The following is a 21,058-nucleotide window of genomic DNA, read 5'->3' on the forward strand; positions in this document are numbered from 1 at the left end:
AAATGGATCATATCAAGACCTTAACATCAAATGTTACCATTTTAATTTACGTGGATACTGAAATGCTTTTCAGGGACTACACTGTACCAAAGCTTTTTCAACCAATGGGAAAGATTCTGACAGGAGATGAGTAGAGACATGTCCACATTTCACCTTTTTCTTTCAAATTTCTACATCTACATTAAAGCTGCCATTTGTGTGACTATAGATGTGGACACAGATGTACAGCTCTTCAAATGGCTCATCGATGACATCTGTATTTTTAAACTATTTAATCTTTAAAGGTTACAATGTGGATGATGTCCCACCAACATATTTGGTGAACTTCCTACTAAAAAAATAGCAGATAGTAGGACCTCAGTGCTGACTGTAACTATGTCTGCCTTTTTTATCAATCCTTTAAAACAAGGCTAATCTAAAATTTCAATCATTTCCTGAAGTTCACTGGCTGGAAACATGGGTAAAGACAGTGAACTGTTAGAAGTTATGGTTCGTAAGTTACAAAATCAGTTATGATAAGGACAATTATCAACATAAATAACTTTCTAAGGGTTGGGGAAATGTCAAGTATGTTTAGTCAAGGATGTTACATCCTTGGCGTTATCATATCTTTGAAATGGAATCAAATTTCAAAAAACATGTGATTGATACTTCTAAGAAATGGCAAAACATAAGAACAAGTAACTCTACATGAAATAAATTCATATAGCAACAACTTTGCCTTGTCAAAAACAATCTAATTTTTTTTTTTCACGAAATGAGACACTAAATTTTCACTGGCTTTCCATAGTTACAGTCTGCATTGTATTACAAATACAATGTACCATAAAAATGTTGTATAAGTTACAAAATATCATCATCTGTACAAGTTGGCTGCTACATCTACTCCCACCACCCCCCGCTGCTACTTCTTGAGCTGATGCGCTATCCATTCTAGACCCTGGTACAACCTGGGGAGGGAGAGAGAAAGACGGAAGATCAGCAATCAACATCTTCATACCCTTGATCATGAATCAGCCAGATGGAGGACCAAATATGGTGATGACATGATCATTTTACCACATTACTGTCATCAAACAATGAAAACCAGCCATCTTATGCCGCAAATCTAAAATTAATGTTCTATATTTCTTTTCTGTTGAAATGGACAGTACACAGAAATAGCAAAATTATGTTTGTCTTGGCGATTGGATAAGGATATCTGAAATGAAATCCAGTCTTGGATGCGGGTTGACCAACCTATATTCTTTATCTCAATCTCTCACTACTGGCATCCACGTCAATTTTCTAAACCAGAACCATCAATATTCATGGTTAATGTCCTTTGGGCAGGGAAATCTAGTTCACATCTCCTCTAGGAGTCACTGACCCAGAAACATCAAAGACATTTTCTTCTTGTAGTCATAAATCCCAACAGGAGCCAAGTGACGTGATATTTTTATTCTATGCAGAAATAAATTATGGAATTAAAAATCAAGAAGGAACTAGTTTGGTCAACTTTCTAAAATAGTTTGATTTTTAATGGATGCTCTTACAATATAATATCATCTGTCGTTTTTGGGGGGGAGCGGGTAAAGCTATCATTTAGGTTGATGGCAATTTATTCCAGTCCAATCAATACATGTTTTTTGTTTGTTTCAACCACTGCAATGATGTACCATTTCTGCGAAAAGAATCGTAGCATTGAAAAATCTTGGAAGGTTCCACTACAGTACCATAACAAGCCAATAGGGGTACCAAAATCTAATCATTTCGAGGTCTCATCAGGAATACCTCCTCACATACCAAGTAACATTCCATTGAGGCATTCTTGACTTATCTTATTTACAAAACATTCACCAACCCAAACCATAATCATCATAACCTTCTGGCAAAGGCAAGAAGTTCGTTAGGATGTTAGCCCTGCCTATTGTAAGCTCCTTGCAATTCAGCCCCTGGCTGCGATGAGAGAGTAGTCAGCCCACTCAATAACCAATAAGGCCCCCTTTCCACTAGACGGCGATCACAATGCGCTCTCACTGCGACCTAAACACGGATGTGTGTAACCTTTGCTTTCACACTGGGTTTATCATATGAAATGTAACAGTGTGACTGAGAAGACATTAAAACACACAAAGTGTAAAAAGATCCATTTCTTTTCTATACAATTCGTTGAAAATATGTCAAAGTTTAGGTCGCAGAGAGAGCGCAGCAAGAGTGCTGTCCTAGTGGAAAGGGGTATAAGCAATGACTAACCCAGTACTCACCCTTCCCCTGTTAACGCACAGCAGGCCTGTATGTGCCAGCCGTGCCCTTTTATAGAAGTGAGGTTGAGTTGTTGGGAGATCTCCGCTGAAGACATGGAACCCTTCAAGTCCTGCTTGTTCGCAAAAATCAAGATGGCCGCCTGTCTTAGATCCTACAGTCAACAGAGGAGAACACAGAGGTCACGACATTGCATCAGACATTCCGGTAATACTTTGGTCAAACAGGATTTTGTTTTAAATCCCGAGGCGTTTAACAAAACATGCCTGACATAGCTGCCATGGAGTCAATGTTTTGCAAGCAAAATACTAAAACCTGAGTAAACAATGGTAACTTTGGCTTCCAAAAAAGCCATATGGCGGATATCCTAGTTGTATTCATAAAGTTAATGAACAATTGTTTCACATTGAAGGCTCAGGTCCTCTCCGAGCAAGGAAAGGTTTCATTCAAGTACAGTCAAACCTGCCCGAGCGACCACCTCTTCTCAGCGACCACCTGGCCATTTCAACCGCTTTTTCTCGGTCCCGATTTATTTTCCCATTGACGTAAGCATAAAGCGACCTTTTCTCAACGACCACCTGGCCAACGCGACCGCGACCGGCCCAACTTGGGACCCATAACAACCGCATCATTTTCAAAATTGAGGTTTTCATCGATTTTTGATGATAACTAGCACGATTTTGTGCCGAAATCGGCCAGTTTGCGTTGGATTATGGGGTTAAATTTACAGTTTACAGTGTGCGTGTTGTATTTGACATTAAAGACCTCGCTTCTTTGCGTGCGTGCAGTGTGCTTGCTATTTGCCATTAAGCACAACGGAAACCATTTACACTTTGCATCGGGCATGTTTTGAGTCGATACTCTTCTCAGCGACCACCTGTCCAAATCGACCGTTTTTTTCTGGTCCCCCGGGTGGTCGTCTTGGGCAGGTTTGACTGTACTTGTATGTACTTGTAGTTGAAGTTGAAGTACTTGAAGTTGTCAGTGGCATACCTACCACACAAAGTATTGTATATGTTTGAGGTGGTTTTCTGTTTGTTGCTTTATATTTGCACTTCAAACCACTGCCAATATTTCCCATATTACAGTAAAACCCTTCATGGCAATTTCACCCGCAAAACCATTGTGAACACTTCCTGCCATGAAATTAGATCCCCGCTAACATACCCCATTTTACAGTAGCAAGATGTGCACAATGCAATTCTGTCATTTGTTTATGATGAATATACTTGGATGTCCCCATCATTCTTTTACAAATATATGCATGATAGGCCTTACATTCCAATAATATCACACTGCTTTGCAACAAATATACCCTTTATTATCAAGGTTAAGTTTACCGCAATGTTCACCTTCGGGTATGCTTTTGTCAACTTTGACTTTTCGAGTACAAGTTGCTTGGATACCAATGCTCAAGCACACTGGTATATCCTTGTAGAGCTTTTTTTGCCGGGGGCTTAAATCTATAGGTGTGTGTTATACTCAATCTGAACTAAAATAGCAACTGGAGTATTTGGAGTGGGTTGTGAAGGATGCGTGCCACACAGTGGGTAAGGACTCTCCAGGTGGGAGCAAAGTCCGTTTGGGATCAACAGGGATTCTACCGTGAGGAAAAGATCAATTGTGGTATATTTGGTAGCGTACAATACAATACAAAACAACTGGGTTGTGATCTGTAGATTTTCAGCAACATTTTGCAAGCTTTGTGATACTATACTTGTAAGACTGCAGAATTCTTATATTTTTTTGTATCCTGAAGTAAGTATCCTTTGATTCCTTTCACACCACTCTATCATCGAGTCTATGCTAATTAATACACAATCTCACGGTATTTCTGTGTTTTACTGTCTGATAAATCATACTTTTACATCATTTTACATATTTTCAATGCAACTTTGGTCACTGTATCTTCAGTTAGCAATTTGCATATCTTCAACTACCCTAAAGACTCTCAAGGATGGAGCAAAGTCCCTGTGGAATCAATAAGGATTTTGCTGTGAGGAAAAGATCAATTGTGGCATATTTGGTTCCACTCGCATTGCAAGGCCTGGAAAAGGGAAATCCTGTGTTTCCAGTTATTCGACCGACTCTTGTCTTTTCCAGATGATCGCTGGCAAAAAAAATTTAATATTAGACCTAATGATGTAAAATGTTTACTTGTACAATCTAAACATCTCGCACTCACCCACTCACAATCATCTATGTTGCTGAAAATAACTGTGTCCTAATGATTCTCTGCAGAATTTTTACAATATGTTTCATTAAAACTTTATTATCTAAAAATAAAATAGAATAAACCATGCTCACCTCGTGTGCTAACATCTTGTGCAGCTCTTCTTTTGAAATGGGTAATCTTTCTCTATCTGTACTGTCGATGACTAGAATCAAAAACTGTTCAGGACAGGAGAGAAAAAAACACATACATTAGATAATACTATCTATGGAATGGAACAAAAACTTCATATCACTCTTTGAGACATACTATTCCAATGTTTGGAACATAGACAGCAGCTAGTTGTACTGTACATGCATTTAATTATGTAATTAAGCAAAACCAAAATAAAAAATAAAAAAATATCTGAAAGGTAAGTGAAAACTCAAAACAAAAAGTTTTACCCTCTATCTCTTACCCTCTCCTTGTATTATTATCACTATTAGTATTATTCTGAAAGAGTTGCTCATTTTACACTACCTTCATAATTTTTCACATTAATTGTTTTTTTAAACAGAACTTCAACAATCCTTATAAAAGATAAAAGAATTGTGATAAAAATTCAGTTCAAAAGATTATGCCAAAAAAGTGTTACGTAAACTGTTAGGTTTTGTTCTTTGATCCCCACATATTTGTGGGCAACAATGGTTACAGAATATATTTGTATAGTACATGATCTTTGAACCTTCTCTTTATATAAAGTGACTCATTAAAATTTAATGTAACAGAAGTGGAACTTTACACTTCACCCGAATACTATCCACTAGAGGCTGCAACTGCCAAGTGACCAAAAATTTGACACTTCACTCAACAAATTTCATTTATGTATAAAAAAAACAGTTTTTCACATGTCACATGTTCTGTTATCTTTTGAATTATATCTACTTGGCAATTGCAATTGTGACCACTGCGCTAAATGAGGACCAAATACTAGTATGTATTTTGCTAGTATTTACTTATGGAATAATGTCTGATCAAATATGAAAAATATTCATACATGTGTCACCCTCCAAACTGACCAAAAATCTTGTGGTATCCTTCGATTAGAATGCCAACATTTTACCATACATTTTCAAAATCTCCTCACTGTAGAAGGCCCAAGAGCCCTCTCCATACAACCCCCCCAATTGGTCACTTAGCTTCTTCGCCATAATTTTTTTACCATTACACTAAAATACACTGTGAGTTGCTCCTTACCTGTGCATTAGTATAGTATGTGTTCCAGGATGCTCTGAGAGACTCCTGACCCCCGATGTCCCACATGACAAAGTGGATGTTTTTCCAGATGATTTCCTCCACATTACTGCCGATGGTTGGAGAGGTGTGCACCACTTCATTCATTAGACTGGACGATAAGAAACAAAATCAATTGTAACTGAACACATCTTGCATCAAAGTTTCAAACATATTATATTTTATCTGTTGCTAAAATACAATTTTCAGACTAACTTAAAGTAACTAGCACCTTCTACACAGTAGTCCAGTAGTTTTTGTAATGCTGCATGTTGACAAATATTGAAAGAATCAACCATCACAAATTTACATACATGTACAGTTTAAAAACACTTCAACATTTTTTGTGCTTTTTCTCTAATTTCAAAAGCAATTTTTAAACACAGGGAAATCAAGAATAAGTATAAGATATAGATATACTTTTTTGAAGATGTGCTTTTGGGCATATCTTATTACCTGGATATCAAATCTTCATTGACGTATCAAGAATAAGTACATGTAGAGAACCACGTGCACTAAAAAATTAAGTATGCACAATAGTCAACAGTAGTACATGTGTACTTACAATTGATATAATATCGTTGTCTTGCCAGCATTGTCTAGTCCTGTTATGATCACCTTGTGTTCTGCAATACAAGAAAAATAACAGACATTCAACTTTCACCTCAAACCATTGTGACAACATCATAAATGTTATAACAAACTGTCTTGCTGATAACCCCTTTCCACTAGAACGGCGCTCTTGCCATGCTCTCTCTGCAACCTAAAATTTGACAGATCGCTCAACGAACTGTACAGAAAAGAAACGAATCTCTTCACACTTTGTGTGTTTTGTTAACTTCTCAGTCACTGTGAGAGCGCAGCACAATCGCTGTCTAGTGGGGAGGGGGCCTTAGGTACACTGCTTTGTTAGTTTTGATAGATGATTATAAACCTAGTAGTAGTTCCAAGGGAATACCGAGATCTGGAAAGATGCCATGTGTGAAGTGTATGTTATAGATTTTGTGGGGGCAACAACCTCCCATGAATGCATTGTATCATTATTCATAGAGAAAACACCTTTGTAAATTAGAAAACACAATGAAATTTGAATCACAGAGTATGTTTTTAACGACATTTATATGCATAGTGCAAGTAACCTGAATATTTTCCTTTGAAAAAGTAGTGGTGGTTGGTGATACATGTACTGTTATTTTCAGTGTAATGGAATTGAAAAATTTGCAATGGCTATTACAGTAATAGCTTCCTGATAAAGTGAATTTGATACCATAAAGGATGTTACATTCTTTGGGTTTATTTGGTGTTGGTAAATCTATACACAATGTGAATATAGATAAGATCATATCTTAAAATACTTTCATGCAATATGATGCATACATTTTTCACATAACTGAAAACACCTTGACACAAAGTCATGACCCTGAAGATTTCTTACAACATGAGTCACAATGTCACCAATGTCATTAGAGAAAGATAAGAATGACATTGGTGGTAAGAAATATCACTTTACTAGTATGTCATGCAGCAAAATCTGCCAAGGTCAGGTATCAGGGCTTGAAATACCACCTGCATATGCAGGTTAGTGCATGTAAAATTGGAGCTGTGCAGGTATTTCTGGTGTCTATGTGCACCTAACCTGTACTGGTCCATGTACTGGGTACATAAATGTCCTATTAAAGGGGCATTCCACTCCAGAAGCGGGTATCATAATTCATCAGAGAATAAATTGTTATGCTTGAATCAAGTTTGTTTTGTCAAATGTACCATGAGTTGAAGCCTGAACGCAGGGCGTGCATTATAGCGATCGACTTCTTGAATTCCCCGCTGGTCCCTTACCAACAATCCCAGAATTCAATGCGCATGGCGTGTTACGGACGGGCTGGATCGACGAAGCCGCCAAGGACTCTTCCAGTTGAAAAGGTTGGTACTGGCATAAATTTCGATGTTAGATGCTCAGGATTGCTTTTTTGGCTAGACTAAATATGTGTGCACAACCTCTATCAGAACTGGTAGGCAAACGCGTTCCAATCATTATTTGCGGGCCATTCTGTAGCGATCTGCCAATATGTAGATAGTCATTTTTAGATAGCAGAATGGTCCGTAAAAAGTTGCCAAATTTCTTTATTCCGAGGTACGCTGAGCATCAGACTTTTTGTGTACCTTCCTAAATGTCCGATAGTAATTTTACCGTTTTCGGTTTGCTCTCACTCACTCAGCGTACCGAGATATTGGGCCCGAAACTGACCATGAAAGTAGCGTGTTTACTGTTAGCGGCATCATTTTTAGCCTCCACCAGGCCTTGCTACGGGGGTGCGTGGATCGTACAATTCGGAAAAAAAATCGGGAATTGGCCAAGGGAGTCAGTCCACGATTAGATTCACATTTCCCCTCCACGGCCGACCAACCTCTCTGGTAGCAAACCCCTGCCTTTGGCAAATTATTCTCCTTATGAAACCTGCGTGGTCAGTCTGGTATTGAGGCTATCCATTTTTTGTTTTGACATACGTCACATGCACGTGTATGGCGACAAGCGACTACTTTCAGCTCTCACTACAGTGCTAAAATCTCTGCATCCCGGAAAGCTAAGGTCTTCAAACGTTTTGTGTACATTCCTTAACTGTTTGATAGTAACACGACTGCTTTCGTTAAATTTGTAGTTATACCGTTTACGAGAAAATGGGCCTGAAATTGACCTTGCATTCAGAGTGTTTTCGGCTAGCGACGCCGTTTTTTGTTGACATGTGATGACCTAGTTTACTACAGTGCAAATATCTCTGCATCCTGAAAAGCTAAGGTCTTCAAACTTTTTGTGTGCATTCCTAAATGTTTGATAGTGACTCGACTACTTTTGTTAAGCTCGTAGTTATACCGTTTACGAGAAATCGGGCCCCAAAATCGGCCTTGCATTCAGAAGTGTTCGCGGCCACGCCATTTTTGTTGACATACGATTACCAAAATTTTACATTGTATTCAAGTGCTAACATCTCTGTATCCCCAAAAACTACGGTCTTCAAACTTTTTGTGTACATTCCAAAATGTCTGGTAGTCACTCGACTGCCTGTAGTTGTACAATTTACAAGAAATTGTTCCCAAGGTTGGCTAAGATAGCAGAAACCACCGGAAGTGCAGGATTTGCAGAATTCCATAGCATGCAATAATGTCATAGTACTCATAGAGTTCCATGTCTTTAAAATTATGCATGAACTGGTGCATAACTGCCACTTATGTTTTTGTTTGATAGAAAAGAGAAGGACGTGGTCGAGGAAAAGCCCAAGTCAAAAGGTAATTAATTTTTAATTTCATTACCGGTACTAGTAGAAAAGTGTCCTCATGTGCCTACTTACATGTATGTATATTTATTTCTTAAAATGACAACACTGGATTTGTCAAGGGACATGATATGTTTGGTAAGATTACTTGTTCTGGTAAAAAAGATTGACAGAAGTGTATGATTTGGGCTAATGGACTAGGCACTGGTATACCTCAAAGTCAAACCAAAATATTTATTGCACTAACAGATTTTGTAGTGCATGCAAAATCTAATCATTATCATGACAAGCTTATAATTGCTTCTTTCCTGGGAGTGACTCTGAAATTAATATAAGAAATGTTCTCTGTTTTGGCATGTAAAAGAATATGTGGCTACTATACTGTATAGTAGCTAGTGTTAATCTATATTTAAAACCTTTCAAATATCCGATTTACGAATTATAGTCAGTACAGTACTAATATATATTGGTGCAGAAATGTGCTAAGCACTGTTATAAGTGATATATTCTTTTGTAGGCAGCCCAGAAGCCATTCTTGCTTGCTTGCATGCTTGATGGATGTTATATTCAGAAAAGCCATCTTGGAGTTGGGTGATGTTGTAATACTAAGATCATACTAATAGTTCATGTATGGTCGATTTCAGCAAAAGGTTGACATGGAAGAGTCAGTTTTTGCATGGAAAGGGAGATGGAGTTTGTAAATTTCAGCCTCTCTTGTTATTCATGATTGTCATTTTTAACATAGATGCAAATGTGGCCTAGTATTATTTTGTCATCAATGAATATCTTAATCACAAGAACATTGTTGACTTCAGAATATATTCTTTGCAGATGACCTAAGGCAGCGGTTGGACTACAGTAAGAGGCTAGGAGACTATGTGGTCAAAAACATCTATGAGAAGAATCAGGACTACACTTTCAAAAAGAAAGGTGTTGAAGGCTGTCATACACAGGCGTCGGGAGTTTTGTGGTGGCTAGGTGCTCCAAAAGCCTGACTTTCCAGGCCAGACAATAAAACTGCAATTGCACAGTACCGTTCAAGGTTTACAGGCTAGTAAACAAGTCTTGTTTGGAACTCTACTGTTTTCATGGTCATGTTTTCTCATTTTTGTTATGTTTTTTATAGCATACATGCTTTATATGACAAAACTACATGTAGTTTCTGTTTTGAACGTTTCAAAACTGCTGCTGCTATTTCTCTTAGACACAAGAAATGTGAAAATATAAATATTAATTCATGAACATGCAACTTGAACATGTTGGCAGTAGCCCATATACTTCAGGTTAAATCCAGCAGGTAGATCCTGATATACTGATTTTATATGACAGGCTATATTATTATGTATTATGTATTATGTTAATAAGGACAAGTTCCCATTGTATATCCAGTGGATCATTTTATTCATAAATATCCTGCCTACGTATGTCAGAAACAAATGCTGTTTTACAACAATATATGTGTGTCCACCAAAGTTGTCCCTGCCTATTTTTGAAAATTACACAGAAATGTAATTGTATATTGATATAATATACATGTCTTTCTTGCTGTATATCTAGTTCAAAGGAATATGAAAATAAGGATACTTAATATGTTCAAGGTTTCTATTTGGCCTGTTGTTTAAAGCATGGATAGGTAGATAAATTTATACAGGTGAGGTAGATAGATGTCCGCATTTGGTTGAATGCACCTGTTATAGTGCAAATAATGTGGAAACTGTGTAACACTGTTATCAAGATTGTTTTATTTTAGCAGTAAAGCCTCACCCTAATTCTAATTCTAACCCCAAGCTTAACAAGAATGGATAACCCTAACAGTAAAAAGTTAGTAGAATACAGATTTATAGATCACTCTCTGGTTTAACGTCAGATCAATTTAGCAATTGAACATGTGGTGGCGAAATAACAGGAAAATGTCCTAATTAGTCTCATCTTTAGAGGGATAGGTCTGTCTTATTTTGGTGACTGCACAGGCTGGAACCATGCACCGCACTGATCTCCCAAGATGATTCTTGTGGATCCAGCATGTAAACTGTCTGTACGCTGACAGTTGTAAGATTCTGGGAGAAACAAAAATGCATGTAAATTGTAATGTTATATTTTTTTTGTATTAAAAGATTGCAACAAGTACACTGCTTGCCATTTTGTTTCAATCTGGTTATTTTCAGATCTTGGTATTGCCCTAACAGCCCCCCTACAAACATTTCCAACTTTTCACACTAAATTGGTGGCACAAGTTATCACCAAACTGTCCATTTCTTCACACAAAAAGTACCGGAAACGAGATTTAAAAACTTTTAGGTGCACAACATATCAGGTAATATACTGTAGTGAAAAAAGGTTCCTGAAAAATTTTAGTATGATTCATACTTACTAAGTTCAGAATGGTGCAGGTAAAATTTGTCTGGTGCAGGTAATTTTCAATGTTACCTGCACCAGTGCAGGTATCCAAAAAAACAGTATTTCGAGTCCTGCTACTAGATTTATATACAGGTCACAAATTCGACCACATGTGGCTATGTTTCCGTAAGCTCACCATCGTGCGACCCCACACACAGATCGTGCAAAATAAATGGAACAGAAACACAAAATCTACATTTACCTATACAAGTGCAGTTTTCAGTGCAGACCTCATGAGACGGGATGGGATTCCTCGTGTAGCTTAACGCATTTCAGCTGGCTACGGCCGCTCCCGACACCCATACCGCCGCGATTGGGGTTGCTGTGGTCCACGGGATCTGTCAGCTCACGAAGGTCGTGGCAACACATACACTCACAGTCACACACTGTAGGCTGCAGTTGTAGTCATCGCATCTGCACCATATGCTTCTTGGCGCTAGCATGCATGCAACCCTCCGTCTCGTAATCCCGGCCGTCCCATGCCACCCCTGGTTGCGTGGCGGTCCCAGCAAAGGCTTCTGCAGGCTGATTGTTCTCATCGCTACTCTCCGACTCTCCAGAATCACGTTCAGGCTCATATGTGTATGATAATGTAGTCTGGGTCGAACTAGTCTGAGCCACGGCCGCCTGAGTCCGCCATGACACTTTGTCGTCTGCTTCGTGTTTTGATCTGTGCGGATGCCCATATTTGGAAAACCCGTGACGTCTGGTCAAAGCCGAGAATTGGAAGCGGTCCCGTATGGGGGTTCATAGGTTTAGAACAGTGTTTGGTCGAAAAGTCAGTCGTGGTGATTTAGTCAAAAGTCGGGTGCATTTGTATTCCGAAGAGTGTAATATATATGGGAAAAATACCCGTTTCATGAGTGGAATCCCCCTTTAATTATTATGTTGCTGTATATGGATTGTTACTAGCTGCATTGACTGTTACTTATATATGTTACCATACCATAAAGTACAAAAGAAAAAGAATAGCAATGGTTCCTGAACAATTTTAGTATGATCCATCTTTCCAAAAATTTAGAGTGGTGCAGGTGAAATTTGTCTGGTGCAGGTAATTTTCAATGTTACCTGCACCTGTGTAGGTATGCAGAAAAACAGTATTTTGAGCCCTGATAGTGAAAGTAACATGAATATTTTCCATTATAAAGCAATAAATGTGTGTGTTGCATGAAAATTATCTGTAAAAAAAAGTAGGGGTGGTTGGTGTTGGTGTTTGCTGTTGTTCCATCTATGCACAATGATCTTATTCTATGACAATAGATAAATCATATCTTAACATGATACATTCTTAGAGAAAGATAAGAATGACATTGGCGGTAAGAAATATCAATTTAGATTATTCATGCAGCAAAATCTGCCAAGGACAGGTATGGTACAACCCTCCCAAACTAATTAGCCTATAATATTGCAACTGTCTGGGTCGATTCTTACACTTCAGTTGTACTGGGATGATTGGCTCCCCTTGGGACATCGTTAAAGAGTATCGTTTCTTAGGACGATGACATCTTAGGAATATCTGATGTCTTAAAATTGATTTGAACTGCATCTTGCACACAAATCTGAAGCATTTTGAAATTGTATTTTCTCAAGAATGTCCACAAATTATGATTCAAATACCACTACTACTTTACTTTGTATGCAATTAGCCCTCGGGCATGAATTTGCAATAAAGATTATTATTATTAATAAAAAGATTCCAGAATATTTCAGTTACACTGCATGGATTTTTAAATTTTATGTGTAGTTTGTCACACAGGCAGCAATATTTGCAAAACCTACATTACTACAATCTTGAGCCCCAGGCTAAGGACGGTCTAATTTAAGGAATTGGAATAATCACCACCAGACAACATAGGCCTTAGGGAGGACACCATAGTTACATGGTACGGTTAACATATAGCAATCTTTGTGTATTTTCATCGTTCAACTTTTGTTTGTGTTGGGAAGACTCTTGGCTCTATTGTTTCAATTAAACCTGTTACTCAAATACTGTAAATCTAACATGAATATATCCAGTATCAAAGAATAAACCTGTGTCGAAACAGTTCTAGCAGAGGCAAGCTTTGAATGCCAAGGTCATGTTTTCTCAGACAGTAATGATTCTTTCAACCAAAGTTTAAATCAAATATTCAAATAAAATCTAACTCTGTATTCGGCATCTAAGCATATAATTAACCTGTACTGAATCACACTTTTGTGTATTAAAATTTGCAACTGAATGAAACTGCATGGCGACACATTCCTACGTTGTTTGCTACTCAGTGAAAGGTTTATTGTGAGCTCAGATTTACGGGACATTTTCAAACCGGTAACTTGCGTCAGTTTACTTTAAACAGGTGATGGAATGACGTCAGAGGTCCCCTGTGACACATGGCCAGTAAAAATATATGGGAGGGGGGTTTCCGTTGGCCACACACTTTTCACTTTTTTTCCTTTATAAATCACAGTTGTGACACAATTATATTTACTATATACTAGTAGTTTATTCTTAAATAAAGCCGTAACTATAGTAACTGTAGTTTCTATACCCGTATTTGCTAGTGTTTTATGCGTGGGAGACGTTTGAATCAGGTCAAACGGATACCTGGGTTGCAAGATGTTATATAAAGGTACAAAATACACAAATGTTGTTCCAGACAAAAATAAGCACAACGACCATATTCTTTTAAAAGTTATACATAGGTTTATGGACAACACAATCGTTTATGATAATATTCCTATGAAAGGTGTGAATAGTTTTTGGAGAGAGGGTGTCAAAACTAAACTGTCAATCTAAACAAGACCAAATATGGTGCCGAAAACACGACAGATGTCATGATATTGTTTAGATAACAGATCTTCCATGGTCTATTGTCATAGGACAATACATATTGTCATTATAATAAGCTGCAAGCGGGAACATTCAGGGGTAACGCAAGTTGGGGTAACGATAGAGTTGTCAAAATCGGCATTTAAATCAGAAAACGAACAACAACAAAAATTTTAAAATGACAGAATTATACACAATATTCAAATACGGCGTTTTGTTTATATTGAATTCAAATAAGGAAAGTTGACACGTGAAAATAACTTTCACCTGTCAACGTATGAACAAAACGTCCAAACAGTTTTTAAGCACAAGATTTTAGAGTTCAACTTCAAACAAATGAAAATTTAGGTCACCATACGCATCACATCTTGAAACACTTTTCCTTACCTTCGTTATTGAAAAGACTCCATAGTTTTGAAAAGAGAAACCCCATCGCCTGCTAGGTGTGTCGGCTGACAGGGGAACCGTCCAGGTACACAAGGGAAAGGGGAAAATTCCCCACGGGAAAAATTAAAAACTGTCACCGTTAAAAAAATTCTCGATACACAACGGTCCAGCTGCAGGCCTTCCTGCTGTTTTCGTCCTCGCTTCGAACGGAAATGTGAGATTCTGACGACTTCTGCTAGTAGATCGGACTGACTACACTGCTTCCGGAGCTATTTCCGAAGGGCTTTCCCGGTGAAAGTTCCTAGAAACGCCCAAAGATACAGAAATGAGTAACCGGAACAAAAAAAGTGACACTCTCGGCGATTGCCACATTAAATTTGCTCGCGCATGCGTTCTAGTCGTACTCTGGGAGTCTCACAGATTCTCACGAGATCACATTGGGATATACCAATTGTACGACAGGGGAGACCAGGTTTACTATAATACGATCTCTTTTATTCCCCCCAAGTGATGACAGACAGTGGTAAAGTCAATATTTAATTATGACCGGCTGAACATTCAAATATGACCGGCTGTAAAGCTTTTCCCTTGAATGATATAAAATGTCACTGATTGCGGAAAAAAGATCATACGATATTTAGATGTCTTCAGATGTTCTTGCAGATTCTGAATTGAGTGAGATCGTTGTGCTAATAAAATTCACAGATAAAAATCAAACCCAAATACATGCATAAGTCTTAAGGCAATCAACATGTGGTATAATCGTAATAAGGTAGCAGTGCATTCCACAAGTACAATTTCAGACTGCAGACATGGACATATTTACATTTAGTGACAACTTGGAGAATTTTCTTTAACAGGTGCTTTACTTAAGCGAATGTAAGTGAGAAAAGAGTTTTTATGTTAACTCTGTAGAAAAAACGACAATGCATACATTCACTTAAATTGAAAGATACCATTATCAAAAAGACAGGGAGAGTCTGGGAAAATTGATTGACAGAGAGCTTGGAGCAGTGTCGCGTTACATGCTGGGACAGAAATAGCAGTGGTGGTATATGCGATAGCTACAGTACAAACCTTTAAAACAAAAGACCATTCATATATGTACACAGGACAATGACCATAGTCTTCGACAACTTAATAATGAATACTTTGCTATATCATAAAACAAAGCAAAATATTTGATAATACTTTCCAGCTTGTTGGATACAACTATTCGTTTCTATGACAGTTGAAGGACGAACCACGTGGTAATATTTTTGTTTCCCCCAAAACGGTCATCATATTTATTTGGTATAGATTGAAGGACATTTGGCTGACAGTCATAACAAGGGGGAAAATCTTTAATAACCAACTTTGGGGATTGACATTTAAGAAACTTGCTCAACAATGTCTCAGACGGTGATCTGAAACATGAAACCTTTCACGCTCCATATATAGACATAGACCAAAAGCCATTTTTGAGTCGAATTTTTGCGTAGAATGTGAACTAAACAATTAAGTTTATATATGGCTTCATCCTTTAGAATTATTACGCACCGTCCCTGTCCATAATCTGTGTCATAAACCTACTGTCCAACATGGCGGCTGCAGACGACAGTGTGATCAAAGTCGTCCGACACGAAGGACACAGTACGGAGATGCTGGGCGGGTTTCACAAGATGCGACAAAACAAGACGCTGTGTGACGTCACACTCTGGGCTGAGGTGGGTATGCAGAAATTTTCCCTATGTTATTTGTAGATTGTCATCTTTCAAATTGTGTTATCATTGATAACCATATCCGTAGTGTCTTCACTATTGATTGTTTATCATTGAAGCAACATATTTCATTTCTTCCCATGTTTTACTGAGACACTGTAAATGGGTTGATTACTGTTGTGTTAAAATTTTGACCTGAGATTTGATGTCAAAATTTTACATTTTTGCTGGGTATCCAAATAAAGCTAAGGCCGTGTCAACTGTAATGACAAGTTCATTGTCAAAATATTGATGGTGTTTTATGATGAAGCAGAGATCAGATTTCGTCTAAAGGCTTAAATTGCAAAAACATAGGATTTTTGTCATTTTTCAGGACGCAATAACCTCAAAGGAGATACGTGTATGTGATTTTGGTATTTTATTCCTTTTTGTATCACTAAGGTCTTTATTTTACATTTCACCCTGAATTGCCGTTACCTACCCACATCAATTATTTTCACACGATTGAAATCTAAACTTGTCAGCCTTGTTAGCTTTTGTCCCCAACTCGACTCCCTGCATTTGGTGAAGCTAAGGATACCAAACATCTGCTTGAAAATTTAAAACAGCGCGCCCTCAGCAGGGCATGTATTCAGCGTAGGGCCTCATGCTTTTATTGTGCGAGAATGAAAACAAAACGAATTTGCATCGTAAAAGTTGAGTAAAGAGAAAGAGAATAACTAGTTTAGCTCACTGAATCTTTCACTGGTGGTGACAGCGAAGACAGACGCTATGTACAGTACACTTACATTCATTGTACCGGAGTGATGACATTAGAATGATATCATTGCCGTCTTTGGTCTGTAGGAGAAACCGTTCGCCGTACACAAGACGGTGTTGGCGTCCACCAGCGAGTACTTCTCCGTCATGTTCACATGTGGGATGAGAGAGATAGGTGAGGACAGATTTTGTATTTGCATTTGTAGTGGTCACAATATTGAGCACTCGATGAGACATTAATGAGACATTGGGTGATCGTTATTGAAATGTACGTGGAGATGGTTCTTCCATGTCAATTCCTCTGTATGTGTAATCTTTCTCTAATCTTTGCTTTTTTCAGCGCATTAAGGCTTTCGTGTAATGATTGTGTGAACAGGAAGCGTTTAGTTTGCTGACGAAAAAAAGACAAATATCTGTCCATCAAATTTTGACTTGCTAAAAAAATACAATTTACAATAGTTTTTACAATAGTTCGTTCTTCTTCCGTTATAATATTAGATGTCTATTCATTTCATGATTGTTTCTTTTCTTATTAATTTTTCTTCTTTTCTTGGCTATTATACTCTCAGACCAAGATGATATCTATCTACATGGAGTGACGTTAGCCGGCTTGTCCACAGTCCTAGATTTCGTCTACACCTCCGAACTTCCCGTTTCCATGGAAACCATCCAAGATGTCGTCTGCGCCGCCTCCCATCTTCAAATCTCGTCCGCTCTCGCACTGTGCGAGACTTTCCTGAGGGACGAGATCTCACTGGACAACTGTTTATACATCATGAATCTTTGCACCACGTTTGGACTGAAACAACTGGCGAAGGAAGCTACGGACTTTATTGCTAAGATCTTTCAAGACTTGGTGCAGAAGAAAAGTGATCAAATCTTGGACCTTACGTGGGAAGAATTTCTGCCGATCCTGCAAAACAACAAATTGAACGCCAGTGAACTTCAGGTGAGGGGTAGATTTTAGTGAGAAGAAAAGCCCTAAGAGCAGTGACAAACCGAAGGCACAGCATTCTATAGAAATAAGGCAATAAAAAGTATGTCTTTAACGTGATAAGTACCAACACGAACACGACATCTCTCTCTAGCTGAAGCAATAATCTTCAACATATGGTAGAAATGGCTTTAAAAATGCATTTAGTATTGAATTTACTTGATCCCCAATCTCATATCATTTGCCTGTTTTCTTTTGGATTTCACCGCTGGCAGCATGGTATTCTAGGCTTACGCGTTGCCCAAAATTCAAATTTGTAACTTAACGAACACCAGTCTTTCTGATGGTAAGTTTTACTCCTACTTATTCCTGCAGATTTTCCAAACGATAGTGCAGTGGGTAGAGCACGACAGGGAAGTCCGTGTGTACGAGGCTAAGTACCTACTGGAGGCTGTGCGGTTCCCACTGATGACGTGGGAGGAGCTACATAGCGAGGTCCTCACCACAAAGTTCGTACTGAGGGACAAGACGGCACATGCGAGGGTTTCTGCAGGTAACGCTTGGTCACCTTAACCGTTGTTTTTAAAACAATATATTCAGGGATATCAATTCGACGGACGGTGCAATATTTTGACATTCAAAACCACAGTCCGTTGACTTGATAAAACAATGGATATAGGACTAAGGTTATCCCGCGGTTAAAGGTGATCTGTCGTTATATCAAAGGTGTGAAACTCATTCATATAAAGATAAAACCTGTCTATTGAGGAACATACAAGACGTACTCTCCAAGCAGAGGAGCGCCTGTGTAATTTTTCCGACTACTACTATATCTACGCGACTCAACCTCTACTTGGAGAGTATACAAGACGGTCAATGCACGAACGCTGCTTTTTCCTTGTCTTGGCACATTACTCGTTCAACGATCGATAAATCTAAGCACTAAACGGCAAGGGTTTTTTTTACCTCATTTCTCCAATGTCTTATTGTAAATGGTTTGTGATTGACTCCCTAATATTCAATTTTGGTAGTTCATCGTATGCAGGCAGGCATCGTATAATTGTAATCTACAGAAATTGCTAAATGTAGACCATTGTAGTCTAAAGACGAACACCATCCCTCCTTTGCCAGGTTTCAGTTACCACAGCACCCCCCTGATGCACCACCTTTGCCAGAGTCCGGACTCCCAGGTCCGAGCAGACACCGAGTCGCTGGTCATCATGGGCGGCTGGATGGACGAGGGGCGCACCGCAGAGGTACTGTTCCTCAACGACTCGCTAGAGGTCCCTGGCTGGGCTCGCCTCGCCAACATGCCAGGTTTGAACTTGAACTTACTTCTTATGTGTTTTCGTCCTAATTTCGGAGCGCCGAATACAGTATTACACGTAGAATACTTTTGATACAAGATTATAAAACAAGGCGAAAAGTATAAACCTCATCATTAAGCATAAAGCTCCGTTAAAGGGCAGTTTCTGCAAAAGGTAACGTTTAATAGAGAACCATATTCTTTCATAGTAACAAAACCAGACATGTGATAAATAAAATGTTATTATGATATAAAGTTATTGTAAGAAAGGCTTTGCTAAATTTGAACTCGATGTCACTTAAGAGGGTTGTTTAAGCTTTTAGAATCATTTTCTGTACCCCTTGTGATTATGGATCGTTTTACTCCCTGTGTCAGTTGCTAGGGCGTGGCACACCGTAGTGATGATGGACAACTTTGTGTACGTCCTTGGCGGGTTCGCTAAAGGCGTGCTGTGCGCCTCCGGACTGCGGTACGATCCCAGATTCAACACCTGGATGAGCATTGCTGACATGTGGGAGAAAAGGTTTGTCAATCGTTCGTTGTCATTTTTATTGACTCGTTTTTATTGACTCCATTTACTGAGTCTAATAGTATGTGGTATGTTTCCGTATGTGAGTTTGTCTGTCCACAGTTTCTAGTACATGGATATGAGTGACAGATAGTGAGTGAGTGGGAATATGACTGCAAAGGTCAGCCTTGCTGAGGTGGCAGTAGTAACAGGTCAGAGCAGGTCCTGGGTCAGAAATGGTACCATGGTAGAAATAGTCGACTAGTCGTGAATCAGACATGACGGTCCGGGTCGTTGCAGAGTTTCCTAATCTACGGGGAGCTATTTCTTTTGCTCTATATTTCTAAATGCTTTCTGTGTGTTTTTCCTACATTTTGTTAGGCTACTGAGCGTTTCTGTTGAGAATGATGAGTTGTTTAAAGGACCCCTGACGTAACTAAAATGCAACTGAATGTCCCATCTGAGAGGAAGCCCTAACCGAAGCTAAACAATTATTTTCACCTGAGTCGAATGAGAAAATACATCTGTATTTGTAAAGAACAAAACATCGGGGCCTGCTACGTTCTCAAACCAAAGCCTTCACATTCTAGATCAACAATCCTAACCAAAAGTATGACATTATGGTATCCCCTGCACAGGTACGAGTTTCCCGGCGTGGCCTGGGACGGTAAGATCCTGGCTCTGGGCGGCAGTGGTCTGGGGAAGGACACGGCAGAGGTGGAGAGTTACACCCCTGATGAGGACAGGTGGAACACCGGCACCCCCCTCCCCAGGGCAACTCATGGACATGCTGCAGTCGTCTTCCACAATAAGATTTATATCTCTGGTAGGACCAGACTTTGCATCTTTCTTCTCTTTGTACCTTAAGTTTGTGTTTTAGCAAAGTTTTATCACCTCTGACTTACCAATAGGTCGACACTCATCTGCAAATATAAGATTTAAGTTAAAACAGGTCTAGTTACTACAGTTCTGTGAAGTACTATGGAGATACGTTGAGTTTTGAACGGAAATATCGAATTCGTTCTGGCAAAATGACCAAGTGAATGCTTTTCAGTACCAAGGAGAAGGGTCCGTAAGTGCAGTACTTGGTGCTACCGCTTGGTGTCGCTAGTGCGCACTTCTAAATTTCTGATTTTAGCCTTGCGTTTAATAAAGGGTTAATGCCCCGGCCCGAGGTGTATATGGTGAGATAATCCCTGGTCAGGTGCGATAACCACCGAATAAACCACCGAGTGAGCGTAGCGAACGAGGTGGTTTATGAGGTGGTTATCGCACCGTTAACAAACGGAATCTTGACGGA

General features: G+C 38.9%; 2 protein-coding genes across 2 annotated transcripts in view; one reads left to right on the forward strand and one right to left on the reverse strand.

The window, feature by feature from the left end:
- Window positions 1–740: 740 nt before the first annotated feature.
- LOC118424437 (ADP-ribosylation factor-like protein 5B) lies at window positions 741–14,950 on the reverse strand. Its single transcript, XM_035833002.1, has 6 exons — window positions 14,552–14,950; window positions 6,255–6,315; window positions 5,654–5,801; window positions 4,552–4,635; window positions 2,247–2,398; window positions 741–950 (listed from the first exon to the last, which is right to left on the reverse strand). Exons 1-6 carry the CDS (start codon window positions 14,595–14,597, stop codon window positions 905–907), a joined length of 537 nt encoding a protein of 178 aa, XP_035688895.1. The 5' UTR covers window positions 14,598–14,950; the 3' UTR covers window positions 741–904.
- Window positions 14,951–17,583: 2,633 nt separating this feature from the next.
- Window positions 17,584–21,058, forward strand: part of LOC118424947 (kelch-like protein 26) — a 6,841-nt gene continuing 3,366 nt past the window's right edge. The window contains exons 1-5 of the mRNA XM_035833754.1: window positions 17,584–17,959; window positions 18,320–18,497; window positions 19,076–19,261; window positions 19,626–19,773; window positions 20,397–20,584. Of these exons, the coding sequence (XP_035689647.1) occupies window positions 17,669–17,959; window positions 18,320–18,497; window positions 19,076–19,261; window positions 19,626–19,773; window positions 20,397–20,584 (991 nt within the window). The 5' untranslated portion in view covers window positions 17,584–17,668. The remainder of the gene's footprint in view (window positions 17,960–18,319; window positions 18,498–19,075; window positions 19,262–19,625; window positions 19,774–20,396; window positions 20,585–21,058) is intronic.

This window comes from Branchiostoma floridae, chromosome 10 (genome assembly GCF_000003815.2).
Source record: "Branchiostoma floridae strain S238N-H82 chromosome 10, Bfl_VNyyK, whole genome shotgun sequence".
NCBI lineage: Eukaryota > Metazoa > Chordata > Leptocardii > Amphioxiformes > Branchiostomatidae > Branchiostoma > Branchiostoma floridae.

Bases quoted from the DNA above. Each gene is read 5' to 3' on its own strand.
- LOC118424437 (XM_035833002.1), bottom strand. From the start codon at position 14,597: ATGGGGTTTCTCTTTTCAAAACTATGGAGTCTTTTCAATAACGAAG. The intron at 5,802-6,254 runs GTAAGTACACAT...CTTATCGTCCAG, and splicing joins ACAACGATATTATATCAATT to TCTAATGAATGAAGTGGTGC. The intron at 2,399-4,551 runs GTGAGCATGGTT...TGTTGACTGTAG, and splicing joins ACAAGATGTTAGCACACGAG to GATCTAAGACAGGCGGCCAT.